We start from the raw sequence: 17,286 nt of genomic DNA on the forward strand, positions 1-17,286 counted from the left end.
TGCGCACAAGGGGCCCTATCTTGCGCCCGGCGCAATTGACTTTCTACACCGACACGTTGCTAGTTTGCACCCGGCGTAAAGCTGACTTTCCCCCGCAGCAACCAGGCGCCACTACACTTGCACCTGGAGAGGCGTGTTGGCCAAAAGCAGGGGCGTGTTCCGGCGCAAATGATACTTGGTGCTATTTTAGTGATCTAAACAAAGATAGTAATAAAGTGTATAACTATATCAGACAGGAGAAGGATAGGACGTCTTCACTGCAGAAATGTCACGTTCGCTACTCAAATATAATCCACAGAAAGAATATGGAGTTGTGTTTGTGTCCAGGTCTCCAGTCTGCTATGGATGAGGAGAGAGAGGAGGTGGGTCCTACCTCTAAGACCACTCCGGGTAACATGGCCGCCACAAGAGGTAAGAAGAGGATCTCTCTGTCTGTGACTGTTCTCAGAGCTCAGCGGTGATATATCATGACTCCATCATTAGTCTGAGTAAAACTTCTCAAGGTCGTGGCTAAAGCACGTTGACAAACTAAGAGAGGTCGAGAAAACCAAAGTTTGAAAGATAAAGACTGTATTATAACTTGTAACACCTGAGTTTGTTTGGAATCAGGCTTCATGTTATGTTTCCATTATGTGTGGATTCCTCCTTAAGGCTTTGGGGGGGGGGGGGGGGGGGTAGAGAGTCTTTGGTTGCGGTCGGGGGATGGGGTCAGAGCGACAGGATGTCTCATAGGACGTTGCGGTCAGCTGATTTTGCGCAGTTCTCCAGTGTGCGCGTGCAAAATTTTTTTTTTACATATTTTGTAGCAAACTCTTCACGGACCCCCTGGCAATGCGCCGTGTACCCCACTTTGAGAACCACTGGCCTACACAATCACCACCAACGGAGTCGTTCATTTGGATCTTTGTATTTATGCCTGCTATTTGATTTTAAAACAGGCCGAAGACAAATTGATATTGACTACAACATCGTAAATGTAATATTGCCTTTTGCATTCAGTTTCAGAGCTAAAAAGGATCCGTAGAGGATTTGTGCAGAATGTCGAAATAGCAACTTTGAAAGGTCTGCTGGATGACCTTTTGGCGGAGGAAGTGTTGAGTACCGACGACAAGGACACTGTGTTGGAGGGCCAGACGACCAGAGCCGACCGGGCTCGGTGTCTGATCGACATGCTGATCAGGAAAGGGGAGAGTGCAAGTCAGGTGATGATTGATCATATGTTGGAGAGGGACAAGCTACTATGCATCAACCTGGGTCTGATCCTCCCTCCCAGCCCTGCTGATTGTGTGGGTGAGTTGTAACTAGGAATGGGTTTTCTCAATAAGCCCTGCCCACTTTATTCTGACAAGGGCCTAACACGAACCAGAGCAACGCTTCTTTATCCTTTCATCTCCTGGGATCCAACCATTAATTATTGTCGTTTCAGGACATTTGTTTAGACTGCATATCCAAAGCCATTCTCCCTACTTTGTTGAAAAGTGTTAAATAATTATAATTTAAATACCCGAACAGCACAGCAGCAGTCAAATTTGATTTGATGCCTTTGATGTTACAGTAATGTTGCAATGAATTGACTGTTTCAGAATTGACTGCTGAATTGAATATATCTGCACCTCAAACTGATCTGACCTGAGGAGAATAAATGGTGGCTTCAGTCTTGAGGAATGAAGAAAGATTTTTTAAACACTAAAGTCACAACATTGTATTCACTGCATTGGTTTTATTTCAAACTTTGACACATCGCGTGACCCCCACCCCAGTTCCCAATTAAATGAACATAGATAGTGAAAGAGTGTGTATGTGATCTAGACATATCAAGTGTTTATGTGATCTGAACAAAGTATATCAGACAGGAGAAGGATAGGACGTCTTCACTATAGAAATGTCACGTTCACTACTCAAATACAATCCACAGAAACAATATGGAGTTGTGTTTGTGTCCAGGTCTCCAGTCTGCTATGGATGAGGAGAGAGATGAGGGGGGTCCTACCTCTAAGACCACTCTGGGTAACATGGCCGCCACAAGAGGTAAGAAGAGGATCTCTCTGTCTGTGACTGTTCTCAGAGCTCAGCGGTGATATATCATGACTCCATCATTAGTCTGAGTAAAACTTCTCAAGGTCGTGGATAAAGCACGTTGACAAACTAAGAGAGGTCGAGAAAACCAAAGTTTGAAAGATAAAGACATTATTATAACTTGTAACACCTGAGTTTGTTTGAAATCAGGCTTCATGTTATGTTTCCATTATGTGTGGATTCCTCCTAAATGCACTGGCCAATCAAAACACCCTATGCATCGGGCGTAGAACTTTGACACCTCGCGTGTCCCCCACCCCAGTTCCCCATTAAGTCTGGCTTTACACGACAACCATCTGAACACAAACCGCAAAAGTGGTGTTGTGTTCCCACTTTTCATTCCGCGGTTAGACGAGAGTCTTTGGGTCGAAATCTGCGTGCATACTGTCGAGTGTTACAACCTATAATGGGTTCTTATAGTATGAGGGCTGTAGGAGAAGGGTAGGGTATAGGGTATACTATATATATAAGTATAGGGTACCCCCTATAGGGGGTACCCTATACTGGTTTCCCTTCGGCCCCGGGGCTTAACCCGTGCTGGCCGTCCTGGTACATGTTAGAGATCCTCTGCTAAGCTCGGTGGAGGAAGACTCTGGTCTAGGTGTCCAACACAGGTCACTCGTTTAAGCCCCTACGAGGTTAAGCTAAATTTAGGCTATACGCGTTTCGATCGAACTCTGGGGTGTCTCTTACCACCTCAGTCCCTGTGGGCCACGAAGCGGGGAACAAGTCTGAACCTCTTTATATTGCCTCACTCTCCGGACCAGTCGCCATCAACCCTGTTTGTGTCATGCACCACTCAGCTATCGTGCGGAGGCTGGGAGAGCTACGGGCTGTCCGTCGGGCCCCTACCGGGGAGCCGGATCAATCACCAAGGAACTGATTTAATTGCCTACTACAAAACGTAGTGAGGTAGTTTTATTTAGATTTTAAAAACTTGTTTACACAATGACAGAAAATAATTGTCAAGAGTAAGGGGGCTTAAATGTTAACGGAGTCTAATATATAATACCGTTTTACACTCTGTTACAGAAAATTACTATTTCATTAAAAGAGTCTAAATACTCCATCACCATTAGGGGTTTTCTTAAGAGGTCTACACGCTCTTTCCTCCGCATGTCTATTAGAGTCAACAATTGAGTCTGTTTAGACTGCGTGGGCAGTGTTTCAATAAACCATGCAAGTAGAAAACTAGATATAAGAGAAGTATTTCCCGCCTTGGCAGCTTGGTACTGCGTGGGGACTATCTCAGTAACCCAAAAGAGAAAAGAGAAGTATTTCCCACCTTTGCAGCTTGGTACTGCGTGGGGGCTATCTCAGTAAACCAGACACCAGATAAAATAAGAGGGGGGATCCTTGTAGCTCAAGTTCTCCGTAGAGGCTGCTTCGATAAGCTAGCAGGGGGAGAAAAAGCAGGAGAGGAAGAAGCAGTCCTCGGGGTCCGATAGAGTCAACGAGTGACTCCATCAGACCCTTGATATTTGCTTGACGAAATTGCTAGACAATTTTCATCATACATTCCCTATTCACACAATCCCTTGCTTCAGTTTAACATAATTCCCACATTTCCTTGTTCAAGTTTAATATCGTTTTGGTAGTTGGCCATCACTTTGATTCAGGGAGCCTGAGGTCTGAACTTCAAGTCCTGTATTCAAATCAGGATTTGCAGGGTGACAGGGGAAAGCTGTGTGATTTCTTGGTGTTCCTTAAATACATGGAGTCGGACAGTGCAATGCCTCAGCTTTACAAACTGTTTTCATTAGTGGCAACAATTAGAGCTACATAGCTTCCTTCTGCAGGTGTAGAAGGAAGCTTCTCCTGTTTAAAGCGGATCAAGTCCTACACCAGTAACACAATGGGCCAAGGCCATTTAAGCAGCCTAGCTCTACTGGCCATTGAGAGGACACTGGTCAAGTCAGTGGAAAAGACAGTTGGTATGACAGAGCATTTCCTTGAAAAGGAACAGAGATACATTACATACATTAAATACTCTATATATATATATAGAGTATTTAATGTATGCACACAAGAGTCTCCTCTGTATCAGAGTGAGCAGTGATCATAGCGTCAGTCTTTTAACAGTTTCATGCCCTGGCAGGAACGCTACGTCATTCTACAGAGAGCAGATGTACTCGTTAGTGAGAGAGTAAAGGAAGTGAGATGATGAGGCATTGAACCAGACGTCAGTGTGATCTTAGGACCAGTCGATGCTGGGAAGGGCCAAAAGAAATGGATGAAGTAAAGCTACATAGGAATGTTTCATTACACTCCCCACTTTGATTATTTATAATCACAAAATATTAACTGATTATAAAATATATAAAGGCCTTATCACCAAAAGTACAAATGACAAAAAGTCGGATTGCACATTTTCCCACAAGCAGTAAGTCCATCAATCAGAAATGAACTGTCGTAACAATTGTTCATGTATTCAGAGTATATTGAGTATATAGTGTGTATATAGAGGAAAAGTGTATATTGAGAAAAAAAGAAAAAACTCAAATGGTCCATATAGAAGAATGATGCTATTTCAAACAAGGTGCAAGTCAGACATGATACAGGTTGTATTATGATTTTATTATCGTGTCATCAGGAATCCCTAAGAAATTTTAAATTGCCCCTTGGGGACAAATAAAGTGCTTTGAAGCTGAAGAAATAGGGCTCCATTCCCTCCTCTTCCTCACTAACCTCGGAGTGTGAGTGAGTGAGTGAGTGAGTGAGTGAGTGAGTGAGTGAGTGAGTGTGTTAAATCCTGTTAGACACTGGGGACAATGTTGGTTTCCTCTTGACAATTTAAGACCACAGACAGCATGTGTGTGTGTGTGTGTGTGTGTGTGGTTGGGGGAGAACAGGAAGTATTTTTCAGGAAATGAAAGCCAAGTTTAAAGCCCAAACCAAAGTCACACGACTTCTCTCTCTCTGGAGACAGAGAGCAACACCTTTTAAACCGAGAGGTCTGGGAGAAACATTAGAAGGTGAGCACAGAGAATAGAAAAGATTATGTGATTATGTTTGAACTTGTTTTCTGGGAATTCCTTCTGCTAACAATGTGGGGGGGGGGGGGGGGTCTCCAACTGACTGTGTTTGGGTGGGGTCTCAGAGTGACTGTACGTTTGGGTGAGGTCTCCAACTGACTGTGTTTGGGTGGGGTCTCAGAGTGACTGTACGTTTGGGTGAGGTCTCCAACTGACTGTGTTTGGGTGGGGTCTCAGAGTGACTGTACGTTTGGGTGAGGTCTCCAACTGACTGTGTTTGGGTGGGGTCTCAGAGTGACTGTACGTTTGGGTGAGGTCTCCTACTGACTTTGTTTTAGCTCTTAAAAAACATGACATATCCTTGTAGTCTTTATATATGTAACCCTGAGCAGCTGTCTATGATGACGTTAGCAGAACAGACAGTCACCAATGGTCCACTGTCTCTGTCTCTCTCCGGACCCTGGACTAGAATGACAGGGTGTGTTTCCCCTTTATGTTCGCTGCTCGGCTCCACTGTGGAGGGGGAAGATTATTAGACTTCCCAAAACTGTGTGTGTGTGTGTGTGTGTGTGTGTGTGTGTGTGTGTGTGTGTGTGTGTGTGTGTGTGTGTGTGTGTGTGTGTGTGTGTGTGTGTGTGTGTGTGTGTGTGTGTGTGTGTGTGTGTGTACCTTGTTTATTAGAGCTCTGTCTATATCAGACAGCATTAGTATTTTGTTGGTTTTCTTGGTTGTTTTGGGCATTGGAACTAAGGCTCATTGGGCTTCATGAGCCTTAGTTCTGTTAACAGCGCTGATAAGAAACAGGGACATTTCTAGTTGGAGGGGGGGGCGTATGTAACAGATTTCATGTTAACCCTAGTATGTTGGATGTTTCCCAAGTCCACAAGAACACAAGTACAGACCAGACCGCTGATTGAGGAAGGGCTTGTTTCTAAAGCTGGGAGCCTCATGGCTGTTATGAAACATCCGTGGTTAGGGAGGGATGTTTTTTCAGGAAACGAGAGTTCCACACAACGTGGAGTTACTTCTCCCTTTTTGGAGACAAAGATCAACACCTAAACACCTAAAACTAAACAGACAATAACAATGAGAAAATTGTGCTTAATTTATTAGTAGTTAGTACAGCATTTATTTGTTCATCTATTTCACAGCTGTTAGCTGGCAGCTAGAGTTGCCATGTTGGATGAAGGGAGGACGTCTGTCAGACCCTGTACTGTATAAAGTTATATTGAGGTTTGAGTACAGGCTTGATTAGTTGATAGTCGTTTCTTCGTCCCTTTTCAGTCTGAGTTTAAATAAGACCTTTTAGTTTTGTAAATATTGGCTAGGGTGAGAAGTATCACTGAATGAGGTTTTGATATCCGGTCAGAACGAGGGGCGTGTTTAAAGCTCTATCACTGTAAGGACCTTAATGAGGGGCGTGTTTAGCTAGAGCTTCAAACACGCCCCTCATTAAGGTTCTTACAGTGATAGAGCTTTAAACACGCCCCTCATTAAGGTCCTTACAGTGATAGAGCTTTAAACACGCCCCTCATTAAGGTCCTTACAGTGATAGAGCTTTAAACACGCCCCTCATTAAGGTCCTTACAGTGATAGAACTTTAAACACGCCCCTCATTAAGGTCCTTACAGTGATAGAGCTTTAAACACGCCCCTCATTAAGGTTCTTACAGTGATAGAGCTTTAAACACGCCCCTCATTAAGGTTCTTACAGTGATAGAGCTTTAAACACGCCCCTCATTAAGGTTCTGACTGAAAATTAAAACCTAATCCAGTGATATTTCTCAACCTAATCAATATTTTGCCAGAGTTACCAGATAACTGCTGTGAAATAGAATTGGTGAGTTGCTTTTATTCATTAAGCCCAAAGTCCATGCAAGATAATCTCCTGACATTCAGCTTGTGTGTGTGTGTGTGTGTGTGTGTGTGTGTGTGTGTGTGTGTGTGTGTGTGTGTGTGTGTGTGTGTGTGTGTGTGTGTGTCTTTCAAAAAATAAACTAACTTTTGAGAATGATGATGGAGTTTGTGAAAGAGAAGGACCATCACGTGTCCACTAGACTACCTTCTAGTGTACAGCTTGACTACTCCTAGACATGTCCACTACCTTCTAGTGTACAGCTTGACCACTCCTAGACATGTCCACTACCTTCTAGTGTACAGCTTGACCACTCCTAGACATGTCCACTACCTTCTAGTGTACAGCTTGACCACTGCTAGACATGTCCACTACCTTCTAGTGTACAGCTTGACCACTCCTAGACATGTCCACTACCTTCTAGTGTACAGCTTGACCACTGCTAGACATGTCCACTACCTTCTAGTGTACAGCTTGACCACTCCTAGACATGTCCACTACCTTCTAGTGTACAGCTTGACCACTCCTAGACATGTCCACTACCTTCTAGTGTACAGCTTGACCACTCCTAGACATGTCCACTACCTTCTAGTGTACAGCTTGACTGAGCTTCCCTGATATGTCTATTATGCTACCTGCTGTATTCTCCCTCTGTATGTTTTATCTTTGTGATATACGTTATATATTTACACTTTATGTTTTATCTTTATGTGATATATTGTATGTTTGCATTATATATGTTGTATCTTTGAATTGTATTGTGTGTGTGTGTGTGTGTGTGTGTGTGTGTGTGTGTGTGTGTGTGTGTGTGTGTGTGTGTGTGTGTGTGTGTGTGTGTGTGTGTGTGTGTGTGTGTGTGTAAAATGAAGGCATCTGATAAGAGTAAGAGAAATAAGAGAAATATCAAAACCTTACCTGATACTGATGGTATTAGATGCAAGCTGATTGGTCAGAATTAAAACATGTGACATTGTTTTTTCCAGCTGATGAAGCAGAGCTGATGCTTGAGGGAAGAAGTGGTGGAAGCTGTCAGAGAGAAACCATGGAAACCATCTCTGGACTCACTATGGACCCTGAGGACACGTCTTTGGACCTGAAAGAGACCAGGAAGAGAAGATGTGGTAGGTGCCCTTTTTAAAGAATTAAAAATAAATAAACCAGTATGTCACACCCTGCCTCGGGTGAAGGTAATGTACCCTTAATAAACCAGTGTCAGATAAGTGCATACAGCGGAGGTCAAAAGCCAAACATCTGAAAATAGTAAAATAAAACATTCAAAACCAATTCCACAATCAAATAATTAAATCAATTCAAATAATCAATAATCAAATATTCTCTATAATAAATCAAGCATATTCTAAATCAAAAACCGGTACTTCAAATAATCGATGTCAATAAATCAAATAATCCATTAGCAAAATAAATGCAAATTAAACTCAATTACTGAATGCATTCAACCATAATTTACAACATAATAGAATAATCACCTCAGTTGATATTTAGCATCTCGTGCAGAGCTGAGCACCCTGCACAACCCAGACAACCTCTTCTGGCAACAGCATACAGCAGACTGTCAGAAGGACAGCCGCTCACCCCTTTTATACCCCATGGCCCCTCCCACTAGACAGGCCCAATTAACAGGGGGATTATAATACTGTGGCATTTTGCTAATCAACCATAAATAAACTCATCGAAATACAGCATGCATGTTAAAGTTCATTTCATCTTTTAGATCAGTGATTTTCACTAGTGCATTTAGGCTTGTCGCTCCTTAATGTCCAATGTCAATGTCCAGTGTCCTCCTTTGACACAAGGGAAAATGGTTTGGCCCAAATCGGGCCAATCAGTGGCAGCAGGTGTTTCCTGACACCATATTTAAAGCCCTCAGCCCCACCCTGACTCTTTTAGTCTGCAGTACAGAACCATGGTGAGAGGACAGACAGGGACAGTGGTCAAACTGTCACACAGTAAAACAAATATTTCTATCTACATCTCAAGATTTAAATTTAGCAAACGTTTGTAGCCTAAAAGACCAACCTGATGAACGCATAGACAGATTTATTGCAGGAAGCTGAGAGGATCAGACTGTCCTGATGATCTCTCTCACTACCTTCACCTCCGTTGTGTCAACAGCCAAATCTGCCTTCTTCCAACCAAAATAAACTCCTCCGCCTCCAACCACAGGAAACTGTTTTCCATCTTCCCTTCCCTCCTCACCCCTCCCCCCCTTCCTTCCTCCATCAAAGCTGATGACTTTCTAACCGTCTTTACCCAAAAGGTGAAGGACATCAGCTCCTCTTTTACCCCTGCCGCCATTCTCCCTCCCCCTATCCCCACCTCTGTTTTTACCCACTTTATCCCTCTCTCCTCTGGTGATGTCAACAGAATAGTTACGTCTAACCACAACGCCACATGCCCCCTTGACTCTATCCCCCCCCTCACTCCTCCAGGTCGTCTCGAGTGACGTCCTGCCATTCCTCACCACCTTCATCAACTCCTCCCTCACTTCAGGCCTTATTCCAGCCTTTCCCTGAAAACAGCCTTTCCCTGTATGCCTTTTAAGAAAAGACGTGACAGCATGGAAACAGAGAATTACAGAGTTTAGTTTGGACTAGTTAGGGAAAGGAGCTATAACAGATAATACAATAGACTGTGAGGATAACACACACCCAGGAATTATAATCATCTCTTCAGACATTTCCTGAAGGTTAATGCGCCAAAAAAATAAACAAAAATATGATTGTTCACAAGTCCCAAATCTCGAGTTTTGGGACTTGTCTTTTGAGGACGATTTAGAACACACTTAAGCAGAACAAGTACTGTCTTTTGCATACTTGTTATTAGACGAGTCTCAAGGCGAGTCTCAAGTCACTGTGTGGGCAAATTAACTGCGACTTGACTCCAAGTCTCTAACTCAAGTCCCCATCTCTGGTAAACGCTTGTGTATGAACTGTATCTATGTTCATGTATGTATCTGTCTTTATGTATGTATGTATTTATGTTTATGTGTATATCTATGTTCATGTGTGTGTGTGTGTGTGTGTGTGTGTGTGTGTGTATGTTTATGTCTGCATGTATAGTATGTATGTGTGTATTCTTATGTATGTAAGTATTTATGTTTGTATGTATGTATATAAGTATGTTACTGTGTGTGTTTGTGTGTGTATATATGTTTCTGCATGTATCTAAGTATGTATGTGTGTATTTGTGTGTGTATGTTTTACTGCAGGGGTCCCCAACATTTGTAATGTCCTGCCAATAATAAAAAAAAACATTGTGTGCCAATCGTTTTTTAAATGCATATATGTAAAGGCTGCTCATTTAACTGAAGTGATATCAAGGGCTTATGGAATTTAAAAAAATACATTAAGTTTATAATTACTATGAACATATCTAAAATGATCCCAGAATACATATCCTCATATTTTCTGCGCGAGCCGTTGTTAATGACCCTGGTGACACGCAGGCCACATGTTGCCCCCCCCCCCCCTCTGTATGATTACCTTTGTATTACTGTATGTATTACTTTATGACTGTATGTGTTACTGTATTACTGTATGTATTACTGTAGGTGTGTCTATATTTTAATAATGAGGGAATAATAACATGTATGCTAGAGACCAGTACTTGTTGTGCTTAAGTGTGTTCTAAACTCAACATCAGAGCCACAGTACCAGTCATCACTTACTGAGGTGTTCTCAGTAGAGGTCTTGAGGTGTTTCTTCAAGACGAGGAGGGATTCTGCAGACCGTAGAGAGACTGTCTGGACTGTGAATGATAGCCATGCAGTATGAATATATCTCTGTGTACATTAATCTGTGTGTGTGTGTGTGTGTGTGTGTGTCCTACTCTTTAACAGCTCTAAAGTCGTGCAGCATTGTCATTCTGATCTTCGGACTGCTGAGTATTCTCCTAATCTCCCTGCGCTTCAGTGAGTTTAAATCATATCTTCCTGAATATGATGGACAAGAGATCAGAATACTGTTCTACAAATACTTTGTAGGACAGGCTATAACGGCATTAAAGGTTATGTAATACCAAACTTGACAAAATGATTAGGATGGCATACAAGAAATAGCAAGAATTGCAAGAAATTTTGAAGCTGATTTTAACTAACCCTCATATATTAAACCAGCATATATTAAATATATTAAACCTGCATATATAAAAAAAAAAAAAAGCTGATCCACATGCCTAGTCCTGGGGTTATGCACGGGGTGTCACGTGGGCCCATTACTCATGTCTTACTCTGTATGCGCACTACTAGCATCTACATAGCGTCTTTTTCTGTGTTTGCTTTCATTAGTTTCAATTGGAGCTGGTTAGCGGTTTTGCATCCTCCTCCACAAGCACCACCCCCGACTCGTTAATCTCTGAGCGGGAGTGTCTTCCCAAACCTGGGAAATCTTTGTAGATACTGCTGTGTTATTCAATCATTTAGGAAAAGGCAGGTGAGAAAACTGGGTCAGAATCTTCTGGGTCGCCCTCTAGTGGACAGGTATTAGGAGAGAGTGAAGGGAGTGTCTGATGGTGCATCTCTGGATACGTGTTGGAAACGTTCACTCCTCTCCTCCTGGTTTCTTCTGGTTCAGTGATGCCCACGGAGGAGGAGGTGGCCCCCAGCATCATAGATTTACACTCCTCTACCCTGCGATTGCCCGTGGGCCAAGTGGCCCGCTTCACCTGCGATGCCAGCGGCACGCCGGAGCCCACCGTCGAGTGGCTCCACAACGGCAGGCCCCTGGAGAGGAACGGCACAGATGACCAATCAGAGGCCTGGGTGGAGAGGGGGTTCCTCTTCGTCAGAGGGGTGAGGTATGGCGTGAACATGGTCTGCTGCAGGGCGAGCAACAGCGCTGGCACGGCCAATCACACCGCTGAGCTGCTTGTCTTTGGTAAGATCTGGATCCAAGAAGAGATGTTTGTTGTTGATGTATTCATAACGTTGTTGTTGAGGTGTGTATATATATATATATTCATAAATGTATGCGTATATATGTGTATATATACACATATGCAAATTATATATATATATATATATAAATATATACATGTGTGTGTGTCTGTGTGTGTGTCTATATGAGGAGCTCTTTTCCAAAACGCGATGAACGCAAATCACTATATTTCCTTGTCAAAAATGTACAGCAAGATGCAGTTGGTTTCCAAACCGCAACAAGCGCCAAACCTATTTTTTGCCTTCACCTTGTGGGACCTTGGGGAGCAGAGAGTGGTCCCGAGTGTGGAGGTCTTGTGGCCCCCCCAGGGCAGTGGGACGACCTCGTGTGTGAGGCCGAAAGGGTTCACCTTGTCGGACTAGGGGGAGCAGAGAGTGGCCCCGAGTGTGGAGGTCTTTATTCCATGCATTTGGATTTATTTGATTTATATTCATTTATAGAATGAGATGAGTCCCTGATATCGTATATTGCATGTTCTCTTGTTTAAAAAAAATAATACATAAACCATCAATGGATTAACAGCGTTTTGAATTTTCTTTTATGGATTAATAGCGTTTTGAAAAAAATAACAACTTTGAATTTATAATCAACAATATTGTTTGATTTAAAAGTCATTGTTCAACATATTCAGACTGAGTGAACAAACAATTTTAACAGGATGAATTGAATATTAACAAAATATGTGGGTCTAGGTAAAAAATGTCATTTTCCTGAAAGATATTCAAATGGATTCATAGCGTTTTGGAAAAGAGCTCATGTATATATGAGTACTTTTCTTTATAGTCACTTGTGTCATCCCCTGCTTTACCCAAAACGTAGTGGAACCAAAACCGTGATATGAACCGAACTGTGAATTCTGTGAACCGTTTCCCTTGTTTTGTTGATGTCATGACGTGGAAGAGGTGTTTTTAAGTCCATTGATGTTAAGCTTCTAGCGGAAGCAGACAACCAGCCATGTATGTTGTCCAATTGAACCTAGCCTCAAACCACAGACCCATTCTCAATAACGAAACAAACTATAACTCAGACGTGCAAACTTAATGGACAAGTGGAAGGATCGTGAAATAGGACAGGAATCTGAACTACAAATCCTACAATTACTGAATAAATTGTACTTGCACTGCCATTAGACACTTATGTAAGTATATTAGTATGTTTGTTTACGTATGTGTACGTATGTTTTTGTATGTGTACATATTTATACGTATGTTTACTTATGTGTACGTATGTTTATGTATGTGTACATATTTATACGTATGTTTACTTATGTGTACGCATGTTTATGTATCTTTACATATTATACTTATTTTTAAGTATAAAATCTGGGTCTGAATCTTATTGGTCGCCCTCTGGTGGACAGGTATTAGGAGAGAGTGAAGGGAGTGTCTGATGGTGCATCTCTAGATACGTGTTGTAAACGTTCACTCCTCTCCTCCTGGTTTCTTCTGGTTCAGTGATGCCAGTGATGACCAGCATCATAGATGTACACTCCTCTACCCTGCGATTGCCCGTGGGCCAAACGGCCCGCTTCACCTGCGATGCCGGCGGCACGCCGGAGCCCACCGTCGAGTGGCTCCACAACGGCAGGCCCCTGGAGAGGGACGGCACAGACGACCAATCAGAGGCCTGGGTGGAGAGGGGGTTCCTCTTCGTCAGAGGGGTGAGGTATGGCGTGAACACGGTCTGCTGCATGGCAAGCAACAGCGCTGGCACGGCCAATCACACCGCTGAGCTGCTTGTCTTTGGTAAGATCTGGATCCAAGGAGAGATGTTTGTTGTTGATGTATTTATAACGTTGTTGTTGAGGTGTGTATATATTTAAGCAATAGATCACGACAGGCTGTGTCGTTCATTATACCACAGTGAAGGGGGTCGCCGTCCCTCCGCTGCGTGTCGGGACAGACAACGCCCCTTAACTGTGGTATAATGACCGTATACCACTGACTGAAGTGATCTATTGCTTTTATAAAACGGTTACGCAAGTATGGCGAAATGAAAGTCATAGACACCCTCAATTTTGAAAAAGCTAGAAAGTCGGAAAAGCATTTTTTTTAACGAATACAAAAAAGTAGTCCCTCCTGGCTGCCGGCAAAGTGTACGGCGGTTGCTATGCAACACACTGTAGCGTCCTTCAGAGAGAAGGCTAGAGACGGTAGCTCGGTTCGCCGGCAATTTAGCCTACTGTCGAGTTCACTCACCGTGTGCCTATTGCTTTACAACATTTCCACCCTCTCCAGCAATCAACATGTTTTTTAGGCTTCAGTGAACTATGCTATTGCTTTTATATATAAATAAACAACAGTTCAAGTTAGGCGCGGAGTGATACTGAACTCTGTAAACTGAACGGGCGTCATAGCTGTGTGTATACGCTCAATATACAACAGTTGGGAACCAATCAGATCGCTTGATTTAAGCCACCCGTTTTATAAATATATATATATTGTGGCATCCCGCCACTTACACCTCGGCCCAGGCGGGTCCAAGGTGTAGTGGTGGACGGCGTATACCGCCGCCACCCACTGGTCGGCAGCAGAGAGCAGAGCGTCTCTCTCTCCAATCAGCGCGATTGGAGACACCTGGTGAGGGAGAGACAAGTACCTGGGGCCCATCTTAAAAGGGAGCCCAGGAACAGACAGCGGGAGGCCAGAGGGACTAGAGGCTCACGGAGACCCTAGAAGTACTGCATTGTGTTGTATTGGCGGTTGGGAACCAATCAGATCGCTTGATTTAAGCCACCCATTTTATAAATATATATATATATATATATATATATATATATATTCATAAATGTATGTGTATATATATACACGTATACAAAATTATATATATATGTGTATGTATATATATATATATATATATATATATTGAGCAATATATATATTGAGCCCCCGTCGGGTCGCGGGGGCTCAAGCATGAATCAGCATTTTTTAAATTTTCCAATGAAAATGAATGGGGGGATTTTGGGCGAATAACCAGGAATATCTCGGGAATTATGAATAATATCATGTCTTGTTCTCCCGTCAGATGCCTGTGAACTCACACTGGACCCAAACACAGCCCACAGACTCCTCTCTCTGTCTGAGGACAACAGAAAGGTGACGTGGGTCAGAGAGGACCAGTCGTATCCGGATCACTCAGAGAGATTTGACCACTGGTACCAGGTGTTGTGTAGAGAGGCTCTGACTGGCCGCTGTTACTGGGAGGTAGAGTGGAAAGGAGTTGTTCGTATAGGAGTGACATACAGAGGAATCACAAGGAGAGGAGTGGGTGATGACAGCAGGCTTGGAAGGAACAACAAGTCCTGGAGTCTTCGTTGTCATGATGATCGTTACTCTGCCCGGTACAACGGTAGTTACACAGCCATACGTCTCCCCCCCGCTGGCTCTACCAGAGTAGGAGTGTATCTGGACCGGCCTGCTGGCACTCTGTCCTTCTACAGAGTGTCCCGAGGTGTAGGAGGGTCCTCAGACACACTGACACACATCCACACCTTCAGGTCCACCTTCACCCAGGAGGACCTCCTCCCTGGGTTTAGGGTAGTGTGGGGGGAGGGTAACTCAGCGTCTCTGTGTCGGTTGTAGAAAAAAAAAGAAGAGCGGCGGGGCGGGCACACACACACACACACACACACACACACACAAAACAAGTTGTTGGGGGCGGGGGGGGGGGGGGTTACGGTCCACGTGAGGTCTGTGGGCTTAACGGAGGCGTTCCAGGCGCCTGTCACCTGGAGCGCGTCTATACGTTGACTTTGTACAGATCGGCGCCGCCCCGTCTCTTTTGGCGTGAGCGCGGCTTTAGGCTGATCACTGTCGCGTCCACGCAAATCTGATAGGTCAATGAACAGTGAGGATAGTTGAGATTGTCATCCCTCTCTTCGCCCCGTTCCCCAAACGTCACATACAAAATGTCCTGGAACCAAAGAGATATTTAGAAGATATAACAAAATAATAATTCTGAAGCTCCGCCACCAGGGGGTGCTGCTGCACCTGCCGCACCCCTCCTTCCCACGCCCCTGTCTCTCTGTCTCTGTCTCTTTTTCTCCCTCTCTATCCCTCGCTCTCTTTCTCTCTCGTCTATCCTCTCCCTCCGTCCCCCCGCCCCCCGTCTTCTTCTCCCCCTCCTCCCTCCCCCTCCTCCCCCCCGTCTCCCTCCCCCTAGTCTCCCTCTCCCCCTCCCCTCCCGCTCCCCCTCGTCTACCCCTCGTCTCCCTCTCCCCTCCTCCCCCCCCGTCTCCCCCTCCTTTTTATGGGGCTTCCTAAAAGTTGATGCTGGTAAACCATGAAAGGAAGAGACTTTTAAGATCTTCCATAGGGTTACCTGAGCAGGTTTTATTAAGATTTCATTTTTAATTTGAAATGTATATTAAATACCTATTGTTGGTGAATCACATGTTTTTTTTATGCTACAATATTTGTCCATTTTCAGACATTACCATATTTTATTCTCCAGGGCTCTGATCATCACTTTTGTCCTAATCCTAACAAGGATGATTTAGATGAGATTAGATTCATTAGGATCCCCTTAGCAACACACCAGAGAGAGAGCTAGTCTTCCTGGGTCCCAAACATCAAATATAGACAACAGACAATCACTTGTTTGACCTTATGTCAAACTCAAATAGAAATAGACTAACAAAAAAGTTTAAAAAAGATATGAAGGCTACAAAAATAAATGACAACATTAAAAATGTATATACATTATGGACCACATGATTTTTTTGCAGACTTTTTAAAGTTGTATTTGCTATTTTTGCTAGAACGTATGTTTTTTTGGTAGCTCATTCCATAATGAAATAGTTGTGTAAATGATGGTATTTTTCAGTAGATTGGACCTCGGTCTGGGTAAAGCTAGCTGTCCTTTACTTGCTCCTCTAGTGCTATGACCGTGTCTGTCAGACACACTGACTAGACCTTCAGCAAAGAAGGCGGGTCTTTTGCAGTTTAAGACTGACCTTAGGAACAACAAGAGGTTAAGAGAGATTGTTTGTTTTACTGTGAGCCATGAAAGGCTAGTATGCATTACTTCAGTGTTAGTGTGAATAGAGCAGCTGGGTGCCAAAGGAACCTGATTTAAAGCAGATTTTATATTTCATTCATAATAACCAGGAGGTCTGTGATGTAAATGACTTTAAACTGAGTATTGATTCCTGGTGTTCTGTTGGGAACCAAACGGCAGCAGAACATGTTCAGTTATTAAAGATACGTGCACACCTGTTTATGATTAGTAAAGTCTGCAGCTTCTATTGTTTCAGTCCTTGTGTTTATTGTGTACATGTAAGGGACTATTTTTCTGTTGCATTTGTTAATGAAGCATAATTTTAATAAACAACTCAGTGGATCCAACTGAATGTTCTCGTGTGTTCAGCCCATCATCATTCTCCTTTTATTACTAAATAATGTTACATAAGTGCCTTAAGAATAATA

The 17,286-nt window shown here is 43.3% G+C and overlaps 1 protein-coding gene across 2 annotated transcripts; it reads left to right on the plus strand.

Moving 5' to 3' along the window:
* The first annotated feature begins 367 nt into the window (after window positions 1-367).
* Window positions 368-15,455, plus strand: LOC311372796 (uncharacterized protein). Of its 2 annotated transcripts, none has more exons than XM_084489752.1 (6): window positions 368-411; window positions 7,889-8,026; window positions 10,765-10,836; window positions 11,498-11,800; window positions 13,315-13,605; window positions 14,885-15,455. In XM_084489752.1, the coding sequence occupies exons 1-6, from the start codon at window positions 396-398 to the stop codon at window positions 15,439-15,441; spliced, it is 1,377 nt and encodes a 458-aa protein (XP_084345878.1). In that variant the 5' UTR covers window positions 368-395; the 3' UTR covers window positions 15,442-15,455. The 2 variants fall into 2 exon arrangements, with proteins under 2 accessions (XP_084345878.1, XP_084345877.1); XM_084489751.1 differs by lacking the exon at window positions 368-411 and adding an exon at window positions 1,982-2,028.
* Window positions 15,456-17,286: the final 1,831 nt, after the last annotated feature.

The sequence above is a fragment of the Micromesistius poutassou genome (assembly GCF_964030765.1).
Source record: "Micromesistius poutassou genome assembly, contig: SCAFFOLD_2282, whole genome shotgun sequence".
Taxonomy (NCBI): domain Eukaryota; kingdom Metazoa; phylum Chordata; class Actinopteri; order Gadiformes; family Gadidae; genus Micromesistius; species Micromesistius poutassou.